Source organism: Somniosus microcephalus, chromosome 1 (genome assembly GCF_052327205.1).
Source record: "Somniosus microcephalus isolate GS21.2 chromosome 1, FLI_Smic_1.0, whole genome shotgun sequence".
Lineage (NCBI taxonomy): Eukaryota > Metazoa > Chordata > Chondrichthyes > Squaliformes > Somniosidae > Somniosus > Somniosus microcephalus.
In genome coordinates this window covers 60840428-60856780 of record NC_140987.1, presented here as the reverse complement: position 1 = coordinate 60856780, position 16353 = coordinate 60840428, and the positions used below count along the sequence as shown (strand labels likewise).

The window sequence follows — 16353 nt, the reverse complement described above, 5'->3', positions numbered from 1 at the left end:
CCTTTCTCCATAGCCTTTAACATTTTTGTTTTTCAAATATTTATCCAGTATTACAGATTCTGTTTCCACCGTTGTTTCTGGTAGGGCATTCCATGTCCTAACAATCCTCTGCGTAAAAAAAATAATCTAACCTCTCCTTTCGTTCTTTTGATGGACAGTAGCGGCTCCTTGCTTTATTTTTGTTTGCCCAGTTTATTAACATAGCCAAAAACAGCTACGTGAAGTGTGAGTTGACTGAGGGTTAGGTAATTAGTTACAGTTGAAGCTCCATTTTCGACTGTTTCTCTTTCCAAATTTGGGGCTTTGATTTATCATCCATTTGAAAGTCAACACTTTCAACTGTGTAGCATGCCCTTGGTACTACACTGCAGAGTCACGTTAGATTATGTGCTCAAATCCTCGAGTGGAGCTTGAACCTACAACCTTCTGATTTAGGGGCGAGAGTACTACTAATGAGTAAAAGCTGACACCTACAAATTCTTCATCTAGGCAGAAAATCCCCAAGTGGTCTATGTATGGGATCAGAGCAAAGAAATGGTTTGAAAGCTTTTAAGCAGGTTTGAAGCTAAAATTTTTTTTTTATTTGTTCCTGGGATGAGGACGTCACTGTCAAGGCCAGCATTTATGGCCAATCCCTAATTGCCCTTGAGAAGGTGATGGTGAGCCGCCTTCTGAACCGCTGCAGTCCCTGTGGTGAAGGTACTCTCACAGTGCTGTTAGGGAGTTCCAGGATTTTGATCCAGCGACGATGAAGAAACGGTGATATATTTCCAAGTCAGCATGCTGTGTGACTTGGCGGGGAACTTGGAGGTGACGGTGTTCCCATGCGCCTGCTGCCCTTGTCCTTCTAGGTGGTAGATGTTGCGGGTTTGGGAGGTGCTGCCGAAGAAGCCTTGGCGAGTTGCTGCAGTGCATCTTGTAGATGGTACACACTGCAGCCACGGTGCGCCGGTGGTGGAGGGAGTGAATGTTTAAGGTGGTGGATGGGGTGCCAATCAAGCGGGCTGCTTTGTCCTGGATGCTGTCGAGCTTCTTGAGTGTTGTTGGAGCTGCACTCATCCAGGCAAGTGGAGAGTATTCCATCACACTCCTTACTTGTGCTTTGTAGATGGTGGAAAGGCTCTGGAGAGTCAGACCGGCTCTTTTTGACACAGTATTTATGTGACTGGTCCAGTTAAGTGTCTGGTCAATGGTGACCCCCAGGATGTTCATGGTGGGGGATTCGGCGATGGTCATGCTGTTGAATGTCAAGGAGCGGTGGTTAGACTCTCTCTTTTTGGAGATTGTCATTGCCTGGCACTTGTGTGATGTGAATGTTACTTCCCACTTATCAGTCCAAGCCTGAATGTCATCCAGGTCTTGCTGCATGTGGGCATAGACTGCTTCATTATCTGAGGAGTTGCGAATGGAACTGAGTACTGTGCAATCATCAGCGGACATCCCCACTTCTGACCTTATGATGGAGGGAAGGTCATTAATAAAGCAGCTGAAGATGGTTGGGCCGTGGACACTGCCCTGAGGAACTCCTGCAGCGATGTCCTGGTACTGTGAAGATTGGCCTCCAACAACCACAACCATCTTCCTTTGTGCGAGGTATGACTCCAACCAGTGGAGTGTTTTCCCCGTTTCCCATTGCCTTCAATTTTACTAGGGCTTCTTGACGCCACATTCGGTCAAATACTGCTTTGATGTCAAGTGCAGTCACTCTCACTTCACCTCTGGAATTCAGTTCTTTGTCCATGTTTGGACCAAGGCTGTAATGAGGTCTGGAGCTGATTGGTCCTGGCAGAATCCAAACTAAGCATTGGAGAGCAGGTTATTGGCGCTTGATAGCACTGTCGACGACACCTTCCACCACTTTGCTGATGACTGAGAGTAGGCTGATGAAGCGGTAATTGGCCGGATTGGATTTGTCCTGTTCCTTGTGGAGTACCAGGACATACCTGGGCAGTTTTCCACATTGTCGGGTAGATGCCAGTGTTGTAGCTGTACTGGAACAGCTTGGCTAGAGGCGCGGCTAGTTCTGGAGCATAAGTCTTCAGCATGACAGCCGGGATGTTGTCAGGGCCCACAGCCTTTGCTGTATCCTGTGTGCTCAGCGGAGTGAATCAAATTGGTTGAAGACTGGCTTCTGTGAGGGTGGGGACCTCAGGATGAGGCCGAAATGGATCATCCACTCAGCACTTCTGGCTGAAGATGGTTGCAAATGCTTCAGCCTTGCCTTTTGCACTCGCATGCTGGGCTCTTTCATCATTGAGGATGGGGATGTCCATGAAGCCTCCTCCTCCTGTTAGTTGCTTAATTGTCCACCACCGGTCACTGGATGTAGCAGGACTGCAGAGCTTTGATCTGATCCGTTGGTTGTGGAATCGCTTGGCTCTGTCTATAGCATGCTGCTTCCGCTGTTTAGCATGCATCCGTGTTACAACATCCCCAGGTTGGAACCTCATTTTTAGGTACGACTGGTACTGCTCCTGGCATGCTCTTCCACACTCCTCATTGAACCAGGGTTGGTCCCTGGCTTGATGGTAATGGTAGAGTGAGGGATATGCCGGACCATGAGGTAACATATTGTGGTGGAATACAATTCTGCTGCTGCTGATGGCCCACCGTGCCTCATGGATGCCCAGTTTTGAGCTGGTAGATCTGTTCTGAATCTATCCCATTTTCTTCGGAACCGAGGATGATTTGCTTCCACATTAAAAATGAGTTCTCAGGTGACTGATGAGTCCAATACGGGACCTACAGTCTCTGTCACAGGTGGGGCAGACGGTGGTTGCAGGGACGGGTGGGTGGGGTGCTTGGGTTGAGGTGCGCTCCTTGCGCTTGGCTTCCACTTGCTCCCGGCGACGAGACTCGAGGTGTTCGGCGCCTTCCCGGATGCTTCCCCTCCATTTTGTGCGGTCTTGGGCCAGGGATTCCCAGGTGTCAGTGGGGATGTTGCACTTTTTCAAGGAGGCTTTGAGAGTGTCTTTGAATCGTTTCCTCTGCTCACCTGGGGCTCTCATGCCGTGTCAAAGCTCCGAGTAGAGTGCTTGTTTTGGGAGTCTCATAGAAACATAGAAGATAGGAGCAGGAGTAGGCCATTCGGCCCTTCGAGCCTGCTCCGCCATTCAATGAGATCATGGCTGATCATCCAAATTCAGTACCCTGTCCCTGCCTTCTCCCCATATCCCTTGATCCCTTTAGCCTCAAGAAATATATCCAACTCTTTCTTGAATATATTTAATGAACTGGCCTCCACCGCCCTCTGTGGCAGAGAATTCCACAGGTTCACCGCTCTCTGGGTGAAGAAATTCCTCCTCATTTCAGTCCTAAATGGCTTACCCCTTATCCTTAGACTATGACCCCTGGTTCTGGACTCCCCGGCCATCAGAAACATCCTTTCTGCATCTAGTCTGTCCAGACCAGACAGAATTTTATAGGTTTCGATGAGATCCCCTCTCAATCTTCTAAACTCCAGTGAGTATAAGCCCAATTGACACAATCTCTCCTCGTACGTCATTCCTGCCATCCCAGCTATCAGCCTGGTGAATCTTCGCTGCACTCCCTCCATGGCAAGAACGTCCTTCCTCAGGTAAGGTGACCAAAACTGCACACAATACTCAAGGTGCGGTCTCACCAAGGCCCTGTACAACTGCAGCAAGACATCCTTGTTCTTGTACTCGAACCCTCTTGCTACGAAGGCCAACATACCATTTGCCTTCTTAACCGCCTGCTGCACCTGCATGCTTACCTTCAGCGACTGGTGCGCAAGAACACCCAGGTCTCTTTGCACTTCCCCTTCTCCCAATCTATTGCCATTCAAATAATAATCTGCCTTCCTGTTTTTGCCACCAAAGTGGATAACCTCACATTTATCCACATTATAGTGCATTTGCCATGTTTCTGCCCAATCACCCAACCTGTCCAAATCGTACTGGAGTTTCATGACATCCTCCTCACAGCATACCCTCCCACCCAGCTTTGTGTCGTCTGCAAATTTGGAGATATTACATCCAATTCCCTCGTCCAGATCATTAATATATATTGTGAACAGCTGGGGTCCTAGGACCGATCCTTGCGGTACCCCACTAGTCACTGCCTGCCACTCGGAAAACGACCCGTTTATTCCAACTCTTTGCTTTCTGTCCGCCAACCAGTTCTCTATCCAAGTCAATACCTTGCCCCCAATCCCATGTGCCCTAATTTTGCACGCTAACCTCTTATGCGGGACCTTATCGAAAGCCTTCTGAAAGTCCAAATACACCACATCCACTGGTTCTCCCTTATCTATTTTACCAGTTACATCCTCAAAAAATTCCAGTAGATTAGTCAAGCATGATTTACCTTTTGTAAATCCATGTTGACTTTGTCCGATCCTGTCACTGCTTTCCAAGTGCTCTGCTATTACATCTTTTATAATGGACTCTAGCATTTTCCCCATTACCGATGTCAGGCTTACCGGTCTATAATTCCCCGCTTTTTCTCTGCCACCTTTTTTGAATAGTGGGGTAACATTAGCTACCCTCCAATCCATGGGTACTGTTCCAGAGTCTATCGAGTTCTGGAAGATGACCAGCAATGCATCTACTATTTCTAGGGCCACTTAGCCCGGGATGTAGATTATCAGGCCCTGGGGATTTATCAGCCTTCAGTCCCATCAATTTTCCTAACACCATTTCCCTACAAATACTGATTTCTTTCAGTTCCACCCTTTCATCAGACCCTATGTTCCGCGGTATTTCTGGGAGGTTATTTGTGTCCTCCTTTGTGAAGACAGAACCAAAATATGTATTTAGTTGGTCTGCCATTTCTTTGCTCCCCATTATAAATTCCCCCAATTCTGACTGCAAGGGACCTACGCTTGACTTCACCAATCTTTTTCTCTTCACATATCTATAAAAGCTTTTACAGTCAGTTTTTTTTGTTCCCTGCAAGCTTACTCTCATATTCTATTTTCCCTTTCTTAATTAATCCCTTTGTCCTCCTTTGTTGAATCCTAAACTGCTCCCAATCCTCAGGATTATTGCTTTTTCTGGCCAATTTGTATGTCCTCTCCTTGGATCTTATGCTATCCCTAATTTCCCTTGTTAGCCACGGTTGAGTCACCTTTTTTGTTTTATTTTTATGCCAAACTGGGATGAACAACTTCTGTAGTTCATCCATTCGGTCTTTGAATGTTTGCCATTGCCTATCCACCGTCAACCCTTTGAGTGCCATTCCCCAATCAATCCTACCCAACTCGCTCCTCAGACCATCGTAGTTTCCTTTATTTAAATTGAGGACCCTAGTTTCTGAGTCAACTGCTTCATTCTCCATTTTAATGAAGAATTCGATCATATTATGATCGCTCCGATCCAAGGGACCTCATACAACAAGATTGCTAATTAATCCTTTCTCGTTACATAATACCCAGTCTAAGATGGCCTGATCTCTGGTTGGTTCCTCGACATATTGGTCCAGGAAACCATCCCGTAAACACTCCAGGAATTCCTCCTCCACAGTATTGTTACTAATTTGGTTAGCCCAATCTATATGTAGATTAAAGTCACCCATGATGACTGCTGTGCCCTTATTGCACGCTTCTTTAATTTCCCTTTTAATGCTATCCCCAACCTCCGCCTTACTGTTTGGAGGTCTATATACCACTCCCACTAATGTTTTTTTCCCCTTAGTATTTCTCAATTCTACCCATACAGATTCCACCTCATCAGAGCTAATATCCTTCATTACAATTGTGTTAATCCCTTCTTTAACCAGTAATGCTACCCCTCCTGCCTTTCCTTTTTGCCTATCTTTCCTGAATATCGAATACCCCTGGATGTTGAGTTCCCAGTCTTGGCCGTCCTTGAGCCACGTTTCCGTAATCCCAACCAAATCATATTCGTTTACCTCTATTTGCGCAGCCAATTCATCCACCTTATTATGAATGCTCCTCGCATTAAGACACAAAGCCTTCAGGCTTGTTTTTTTAACGCTCTTAGACCTATTAGAATTATTATTTACTGTGGCCACGTTTGATTTAAACCGTTGATTTCTCTGACTGCCACTTTTGTTTTTCTCCTTCCTATCTTTTGCTTTTATCCTTGTTTCCCTTTCCTCTGTCTCCCTGCTCAGGTTCCCAACCCCCTTCCATTTTACTTTAAACCCTCCCCCACAGCACTAGCAAACACTCCCCCTAGGACATCGGTTCCAGCCCTGCCCAGGTGCAGACTGTTCGGTTTGAACTGGTCCCACCTCCCCCAGAACCGGGCATGCGGACGATGTGACCCGTCCATCAGAGCTGATCGAGTGTGGTCAAAGCTTCGATGCTGGGGATGTTGGCCTGAGCGAGAGCACTGACGTTGGTGCGCCTATCCTGCCAATGGATTTGCAGGTTCTTGCGGAGGCAGCGCTGGTTGTACCACTCTAGTGCTTTGCGGTGCCTGCTGTACATGGTCCATGTTTCTGAGGCATACAGCAGGGTGGGTAGCACTGCTGCTCTGTAGACGATGAGCTTGGTGCCGGGTTTCAGGTCCTGGTCTTCAAACACTCTCATCCTCAGGCGACCGAAGGCTGCACTGGCACACTGAAGGCGGTGTCGGACTTCCTCATCAACGTCTGCCCTTGTTGACAGTAGGCTCCCGAGGTATGGAAAGTTGTCCACGTTTACCACGGTGGTAGTGCCACACAACATGATGGAGGCTGTCCTCAGTGTGAAGACGGGACTTTCTCTCCACAAGGACTGTGCGGTGGTCACTGCTACCAATACTGTCATGGACAGATGCATCTGCGACAGGTAGATTGGTGAGGACGAGGTCAAGTAGTTTTTTTCCTCGTGTTGGTTCTCTCACCACCTACCGCAGGCCCAGTCTGGCAGCTATGTACTTCAGGACTCAGCCAGCTCGGTCAGTAGTGGTGCTACCGAGCCACTCTTGGTGATGGACATTGAAGCCCCCACCCAGAGTACATTCTGTGCCCTTGCTACCCTCAGTGCTTCTTCCAAGTGGTGTTCAACATGGAGGAGTACTGATTCATCAGCTGAGGGAGGGCGGAAGGTGGTAATCAGCAGGAGGTTTCCTTGCCCATGCCTTACCTGAAGCCATGAGACTTTGTGGAGAACAGCGTTAGTGAAAATCTAATACTTTTCAACTTTGCAGACGTCAGCCCACCCGGCAGGAACTGGTAGAATTCCTGCTCTTCCGAAGATGTGCCAGGATTTCACCAAAGCAGAAAATCCTTGCCATTGTGTCTGCAGTCATGGAAGAATGAATGAAACAATTAATGATGCTGGTTGAAAAGGAACAGAAAACTGTACCTACCCAAAGCCAATAGCCACCCAGTAGTTCCGGACGCCCTGGTGTGGTCCAGCCATAGGAAGAATGTCTGGTGTGTACGTGACAGGACCTGATATTATGTTAATTATGTCTGCTTTTTTCAAAACTGGGACCATATCCATAGCACTTTCAACATTCTCCATGATTCTATCCAGATCCGATTCAAAAAGTTCCTTCCCAAATCCTGAAACAGATCATAATACAAAACCCCCTGAGTACATACACAATGTCTGGGTTATGATATACCTGATATGTGAATAGTACCAGAGAGAAGACTAAATGTTGCTGACAGCCCACATGCTCATGAAAAAACAAAATGTTTTCATGCAGATTAAACACTCTTATATTGATGGGTCCCAGCAGTAATCAATCCTCTAAATTGGTTACCAGTACATAGTTAAATCAGGATGCCAGTGAGTGCAGGTTCGGGTTAGGGCTGACAGTGGAACTCAATTGGTTCGAGTTAAGGCTGCCAGCAGTATCAGCTTAATATTAGAGTGCCACTGGGAATAGGGTTGGATGGGACTGCCAGTGCGATTCAGGCCAATAAAGGAAATATGGCTGCATCCTTCACCTCTAGCCCAAATCCTCCACCGATTATTTTTAAACAATAAGTACTAGCTGTGCTGAGCTTGACCTTCCTTCATACAAGTAACCACTGTTTTGAGGACACACTTATCATTTCTATTTCCCCATGCAAAACTGCACAATTTTATTATTATTGGCCTTGAATAAATCCTTCACAGTCCATAGCGAGCCCTTATTAAACACATCCAGCCTGAATTTACAGGGCACCTCTTGTCTGGGTGCTGGATAAGTGGAGTGTACGTGATTTATGCTCCGCCCATCTAGGTCTAAGAATGACCCTATTGGTGGGCCAGGCTCTGGCCGTATCCCTTGGCGCAGGCCTGTTCCACTGGCAAGACCTTACATCGAGATGTGGGGGCGGAAACAGAATTGGAACCACAAACTTGTGAGTCCTGTAGCTGCGGGACTGGCGGTCGACCTCAGGGCTTTCTGGCCACCGTTCTCCAACGGCAGCCAGAAGGCCTCCTGGCTTGAAAATCTTTTTGGAGGCTGCAAGAGAAAAAGCGCACTTACCTTCATGGTTTTCCTTGCATTTCTGCTTGTCCTATGCTGCTGCCTCTGGAATCCAGCAATGATCTATCATTGGTTCCATCCTATTTTTCATCCACATTCTGCCCCATGGCTACATTATCCGAAGACATCACGTCAGGTTCCACATGTACACTAATGGCACCCAGCTCTACCTCACCACCACATCTCTCGACCCCTCCTTCTGTTTTGTCTGACATCCAGTCCTGGATAAGCCACAATTTCCTCCAATTAAACACTTTGAAAAGCGAAGCCATTGTCTTCAGCGCGCGTCACAAACTCTGTTCCCTCGCCAGTGATTCCATCCCACTCCCTGGACTCTCAAACTTACACAGGCTGTATGCAACTTCGGCGTCCTATCTGGCCCTGAGCTGAGCTTCCGACCCCATATCCTCTCCATCACAAAGGCCACCTACTTTCACCTCCGTAAATGCCCGTCTCCGCCACTGCCTCAGTCCATCTGCTGCTGAAACCACCATCCATGCTTTTGTTACCTCCAGACTCAACTACTCCAAGGTTCTCCTGGCTCGTGTCCCATTTTCCAACCTCCATAAACTTGAGCTCATCCAAAGCTCTGCTGCCCATAAACTAACATACACAACGTTCCACTCATCCATCACCCTTGTGCTTGCTGACCTGCATTGGTCTTGAATTTAAAATTCTCAGCCTCATGTTCAAATCTCTACCTAGACTCACCCCTCCCTATCTGTAATCTCCTCGAGCCCTACAACTAAGAACATAAGAAAGTAAGCACTCTCTGAAAACTCTGTGTTCCCCAAATTCTGGCCTCTTATGCATCCCCCACTCCCTTCAGAACACCAATGGTGGCCGTGTCTTCATCAGACTAGGCCCTAAGCTTTGGAATTCCCTCCTTAAACTGTCTTTCTTTAACACCCTCCTGAAAACTACCTCTTTGATCAGGCTTTTAGTCGACCATCGTACAGCATGTACAGCAGGCACCTCAAAGCACTGGAGAGGTACCACCAACGCTGCATCCGCAAGATCCTGCAAATCCAATGACAGGATAGGTGCACCAACGTCAGTGTTCTCGCTCAGGCCAACATCCCCAGCATCGAAGCTTTGACCACGCTCACAGGGTCAGCATGCAGATGAGGAAGTGAAGAGTGCCAAGGATAGCTTCTTGGGGGAATCCAGAGGCAATAGTGTAGGCGCAGGAAGAGAAGCCTAATGCTGGAGATGTTCTGGCTCGATTGGATAGGTAAGTGTGGAATCAAGTGAGGGAAGTCCTATTGAGCTGGATAACGTAGGAGAGGTGTTGGAGGAGGATGTTGTGGTTGATCATATCAATGGCTGCATAGAGCCTGAGAAGGATGAGGAGGGATACTACACCATGGAGCTCATTATCAAGATGAGAGCATAGGTTAGATAGCAGAGGTAGGAATGGAGGTGGATGATTTTGCGGAGGTGGAAGAAAGTGATCTTGGTAACAAAATGGATAAGAACATAAGAAATAGGAGCAGGAGAAGGCCATTTGGCCCTTCGAGACTGCTCCGCCATTCAAGGAGATCATGGCTGATCTTCTGCCTCAACTCTATTCACCGGCCCTATCGCCATATCCCTTAATGCCCTTACTAGTCAGAAATCTATCGACTTCGGTTTTGAATATACCCAATGACTGAGCCTCCACAGCCCTCTGGGCTAGAGAATTCCAAAGATTCACTGCCCTCTGTGTGAAGAAATTTCTTCTCATCTCAGTCCTGAATGGCCTACCCTTTATCCTGAGGCTGTGGCCCCTGGTTCTAGACTCCCCAGCCAAGGGAAACATTCTCCCAGCATCCACACTATCAAGCCCTGTAATAATTTTGTATGCTTCAATGAGATCCCCTCTCATTCTTCTGAATTCAAGAGAATACAGGCCTAGTTTACTCAATCTCTTCTCATACGACAGTCCCGCCATCCCAGGAATCAATCTCATGAGCCTTCGTTGCACTCCCTCATATGGCAAGTACAGTATATCCTTCCTTAGGTAAGGAGGCCAAAAGTGTACACAGTACTCCAGGTGTGGTCTCAGCAAGGCCCTATATAATTGGAGGAAGACTTCTTTACTCCTATACTCAAATCCTCTTGTGATGAAGGCTAGCATACCATTTGCCTTCCTAATGGCTTGCTGCACCTGCACATTCACTTTCAGTGACTCATGTACAAGGACACCCAGGTCCCTTTGAGCATCTGCATTCCCCAATCTTTCACCATTTAGGAAATACTCTGCCTTTCTGTTTTTTCTACCAAAGTGGATAACTTCACATTTATCCACATTATATTCGATCTGCCATGTTCTCGCCCACTCACTGAGCCTGTCAAGATCCCCTTGAAGCCTCTTCACATCCTCTTCACAACTGACACCTAGCTTTGTATCATCAGCAAATTTGGAAATGTTACATTTAGACCCCTCATCCAAATCACTGATATAGATTGTGAATAGCTGGGGCCCAAGCACCGATCCTTGCGGTACCCCACTAGTCACAGCCTGTCATCCTGAAAAAGACCCATTTATCCCTACTCTTTGTTTTCTGTCTGTTAACCAATTCTCAATCCATGCTAGTATATTACCCTCAATTCCATGTGCCCTAATTTTGTTCACCAACCTCTTGTGTGGGACCTTATCGAAGGTCTTCTGAAAATCCAAATACACCACATCTACCGGTACCCCTTTGGCTACTCCACTAAGTACATCTTCAAAGAACTCCAATAGGTTTGTTAAACAGGATTTCCCTTTCATAAATCCATGTTGACTCTGCCCAATCTTACTATTAGTTTCTAAGTGCCCAGTTATTGCATCCTTTATAATAGATTCCAGCATTTTCCCAACTACTGATGTGAGGCTAACAGGTCTGTAGTTCCCTGTTTTCTCTCTCCCTCCTTTCTTAAATAGCGGGGTTACTTTTGCTATCCTCCAATCTGCAGGAACCATTCCAGAATCTATAGAATTTTGGAAGATGACAACCAATGCGTCCACTATCCCAATGGCCACCTCTTTCAAAACCCTAGGATGTAGGTCATCTGGTGCTTGGGATTTATTGACGCTTAGTCCCATTAATTTTGCTAGTACAGTACTGTTTTTTTACTAATAATGATTTCTTTAAGTTCCTCATTCTCGCCATACCCTTGGTTTTCTCATATTTCTGGGAGGTTTTTTGTGTCTTCCTCCGGGAAGACAGAAACAAAGTATTTATTTAATTTCTCTGCCATTTCCTCATTCCCCATTATAAATTCACCCGTCTCTGGCTATAAAGAACCTACATTTACTTTCGCCAGTCTTTTCCTTTTCACATACCAATAGACGCTTTTACAATCTGTTTTTATATTTTTTGCTAGTTTGTGCTCATATTCCATTTTCCCTTTCTTTATCAATTTCTTGGTCCCCCTTTGCTGATTTCTAAAAAGATCCCAATCCTCAGGCTGACCGCTTTTTCTGGCAACTTTATAAGCTTCCTCCTTTGACTTAATACTAGCTTTAATTTCTTTTGTTAGCCATGATTGGATCACTTTTCCTTTGGGGTTTTTATGCCCTAGAGGAATATATGTTTGTTGCAAATTATGCATTATTTCCTTAAATATTAGCCATTGTATGTCCACCTGCATATCTTTTAGTGTAGTCTCCCAATCTACCATGGTCAACTTGTCCCTCATACCCTTGTAGTTTCCTCTGTTTTGGTTGAAGACCTTAGTTTCAGATTGGACTACATCACTCTCAAACTTAATGTAAAATTCAATCATATTATGGTCACTTGTCCCTAAAGGCCCCTTTACCACAAGATTATTGATTAGCCCTTTCGCATTACACAGTACCAGATCCAGAATAGCCTGTTTCCTGGTTGGTTCCTCCACATACTGATCCAGGAAACTATCTCGCATGCATTCCAAGAATTCGTCCTCCACACCATTAGTGGTACCCTGTAATTTGATTTGCCCAGTCAATATGTAGATTAAAGTCCCCCATGATTACCGTATTGCCCTTGTTACATGCACTTCTAATTTCTTGATTGATATTGTGTCCTACATTACCATTACTGTTTGGTAGCCTATACACAACTTCCACCAATGTTTTCTGCCCTTTGCTGTTTCTAAGCTCCACCCAAACTGATTCCAGTTCTACATCACGATCTGCCAAGCCAAGATCTTTTATCTTTACCATACTGATCTCATCCCTTATTAACAGTGCTACACCACCTCCTTTTCATTTTTGTCTGTCCTTCCTAAATGTTGAGTACCCTGGAACATTCAGTTCCCAGCTTTGGTTACCCTGCAACCATGTCTCTGTAATGCCAATTACATCATACCCATTTACTTCTATTAGTGCCATTAATTCATCCACCTTGTTGCGAATGTTACGTGCATTTAGATAAAGTGCCTTCAATTTTACCTGTTTACTATTTTTCTGCACTTTGACCCTATTTACTGTTGGCCTTTGTTTCTACTCCCTACTAGTTTGGCTGACTACTTTTTGAACTTGCACTTCCAGCTTTGTTTCTCTCTGTTCTGGGTCCACACTTCGGTTCCCAGCCCCCTGACAAACTAGTTTAAATCCTTCCCAACAGCACTAGCAAACTCCCCTGGGAGGATATTGGTCCCAGTTCTGCCAAGGTGTAATTGTCCAGCTTGTACAGGTCCCACCTTCCTCAGAATCGGTACCAATGCCGTAGAAATTTAAATCCCTCCCTCCTACACCATCTCTCCAGCCATGCATTCATCTGGCCTATTCTCCTATTTCTGCTCTCGCTAGCATGTGGCACTGGGAGTAATCCAGAGATTACTACCTTTGAGGTCCTGCTTTTTAATTTGTTTCCTAGCTCCCTATATTCTGCTTGCAGGACCTCGTCCCTCTTTCTACCTATGTCGTTGGTACCGATATTGACCACGACCTCTGGCTGTTCACCCTCCCCCTTCAGAATGTCCTGCAGCCACTCAGTGACACCCTTGACCCTGGCACCAGGGAGGCAACATACCATCCTGGAGTCACGCCTGCGGCCACAGAAACGTCTATTTGTTCCCTTTATGATAGAATCCCCTATCACTATTGCTCTCCCACTTTTTCCTCCCCTCCTGTGCAGCTGAGCCACTTGTAGTGCCACGGACTTGGCTCTTACTGCATTCCCCTGAGAAACCATCTCCCCCAGCAGTATCCAAAACGGAAAATCTATTGGAGAGGGAGATGGACCCAGGGGACTCCTGCACTACCTTCCTAGTTCTTTTACTCTGTTTGGCGGTCACCCATTCCATTTCTGCCTGTGCACTCTTCACCTGCGGTGTGACCACCTTGTTAAACATGCTATCCACGAAGATCTCAGCCTCACGGATGCTCCACAGTGACTCCAGCCGCAGCTCCAGATCCGAAATGCGGATTTCGAGTAGCTGCAGCTGGAGACACTTCCTGCACACGTGTTCACCCTAGACACCGAAAGTGTCCCTGACTTCCCACATAGCACAGGAGGAGCACTCCACGCAGCCGAGCTGCCCTGCTATGTCCTACCCTTAATTTACTCCCTTTACTTCTAAATTAAAGAATGTGAGGAAGATGCTAATTTTGGGGTTGAGTAGTATGCCAAGGTTCCATACTTCTTGATTCATTTGAAGTGGCAGCCAGGCTGATGGAATCAAGGTCAGAGGAATGTATATTGGCAAGAACCAAAAGGAATTGCTTTGTTCTTGCCAAAATTAAATTGCAGGAAGTTTGGGCACATGCCTGTTTTAATGTTGATGGGTAGCTTAAGAGCAGAGCCTTTGGATTGATGGAGGAGGCAGAAAAACAGAGCTTTATGTCATCAGCATGTATGTGAAAACTGACTCCATGGCCTCCATTTTAACACCACCCCCCCCCCCACCTACCCCACGGGCAGGAGAGGGCTGTGAGGAGAGGGCTGGGAGGAGGTCGGCAAGCGGGAGGACTGGTGGGGTGGGGTGGAGGCTGCCGACCAGGGCTGCAGGGGGATGAAGGCTTTCTTGAAGGGCTGGGGGAAGCAATCCTGCTCCTCCCGGGCCACAAGGAGGACTTACCTAATGGAGCTGGCAGCTCCCGCCTCCCTTTCACTGCCGGGTTTCCGACCCTGTCTCCTCGGCAGGACACTCGGATGCCCCAATACCTGCCACCACAAAAAGGGCGCCTGGCGCATGCATGGCGAGTTGGGGTAACGTTCCCTGAATTTTACTCTTTAACCCTACCCCCGACCCTCTTTCATTCGTCGTGGTGGGTTTAATATCGAGCTCAGAGAGGTGAGTAAATAGATCTCCTTTGTAGGTTAATTGTAGCAAAATTATAAACAGTTCTTTATAAATAGGTTTACGATTTCATTACAGCTAGCGCAGAGAAAATACTCCCCCATAATTACCTTCTCCTTTAAGTATACTTCAGCATTTGTATGTAATGCAAGATAAAATTGATATTTTAAAATTAAATTACGATATCCTCTTTGTACCTGGTGGGACACCATCTGTTAACCAAGAGTCCTGCATCTTCATCTTCTCCTGATCCTCATAGGGACCAAACAGCAGACCATCACGCTCTTGGCGCAGGTAGTATGACCCCTCCACGTCACGGAGAACAGGAAGCTCTTGTTTCAGTGATTTCACCTCTGGGACTGTTGCTGTGATGATATACTGATGGTGGACAGGGACAAGGGGGTGCTCCAAACCAATCATCTTTCCAACTTCGCGAGCCCAGAATCCTGCAGCAAACACAGCAGAGCTTTATCTTTACATTCATCGGAACCAATTTGACAAAGGGGCTGAGCTACAAAACCATACGAACATATGAACAATGACAGACAGGTAAAGATCCTCTGGGTCCATCGAACCTGTCCCACACAATTGCGATACCTTGTGTTATCACAACATGTACACTCCACCCCACCCGAAACCATGTGATCTCCCGGGAGAGGCAAAAAACCCAGGCCAATTTGGGGGAAAAAATCTGGGAAATTCCTCTGTGACCCATCTAAGCGATCGAAACTAGTCCAGGAGATCACTGTGACCCTGAATTCCCTGCAGTACCTACCTTCTATAAGAGGTGATTGCCACCCCAGCCAGAAACAGATCCAGCTCTCGCTTGAAGAAATTCAGCAAATCAACATCCACCACACGAGACGGCAGCCTGTTCCAGAGATCCACTATTCGCTGGGAAAAGAACCATCTCCTGACATCTAACCTTATACAACAAATCGAGCCTTATACAACTTAAATTTGTGACCCCTGGTCCTCCCTAACCTATTTAATTGAAACAAACTGTCAACTGGAACACAATCTATTCCCTTCATTATCTTATAAACCTCAATCAGATCACCTCTAAGTCTACGATTCTCTAAAGTGTAGAGACCCAACTCTTTTAGCCTGTCTTGATGACTAAGATGCTTTAAACTGGGAATTAGTCTAGTGGCCCTCCTCTGCACCATTTCCAAAGCCTCAATATCACCCACCATGTGAGGAGGCCAAAAATGGGCACAGTATTCCAAGCGCAACCTGACTAAAGTTTTGTATAAGCCCACTTTCAGATCAGCTTAGCTTGCAATGGATGCTTAGGGTTTTTTTTAAATGAAAAACAAACTTCAAAATCATTATCAAAAATTATGAAATTACAAGTTTGTCGCTTTGAATTACTTTAACATCAAAGTGGAGACCTTTCTGGTAGCTTGAAAAGGCCACAGCCTCTACTATTCTCTATAATAAAATACAAATAGAATGGCAAAAGAGCAGCATTGCCACACACAAAGGCTGGCCAACAGAAAGCAAAAAACACCATGAGGTTGATTTTCACCTTCATCGTCTATCTGCTTTTTAAAGGAATTAATAAACTATAGTCATAGAATCATAACGGCACAGTCCGTGCCGGCTCTCTGTACAGCAATTCAGTCAGTCCCATTCCCCTGCTCTATCCCTGTAGCGCTGCAAGTTTATTTCCCTCAAGTGCCTATCCAGTCTCCCCTTG

At 46.3% G+C, this 16353-nt stretch overlaps 1 protein-coding gene across 5 annotated transcripts in view; it reads right to left on the bottom strand.

Moving 5' to 3' along the window:
• The window catches only part of dmgdh (dimethylglycine dehydrogenase), a 169396-nt gene that overhangs the window by 65619 nt on the left and 87424 nt on the right, over positions 1-16353 (bottom strand). For all 5 annotated transcript variants that reach the window (XM_085982273.1, XM_085982283.1, XM_085982306.1 and 2 more), the window contains exons 6-7: positions 14849-15097; positions 7284-7482 (exon numbers count right to left, since the gene is read on the bottom strand). In XM_085982273.1, the coding sequence (XP_085838399.1) occupies positions 7284-7482; positions 14849-15097 (448 nt within the window). The remainder of the gene's footprint in view (positions 1-7283; positions 7483-14848; positions 15098-16353) is intronic.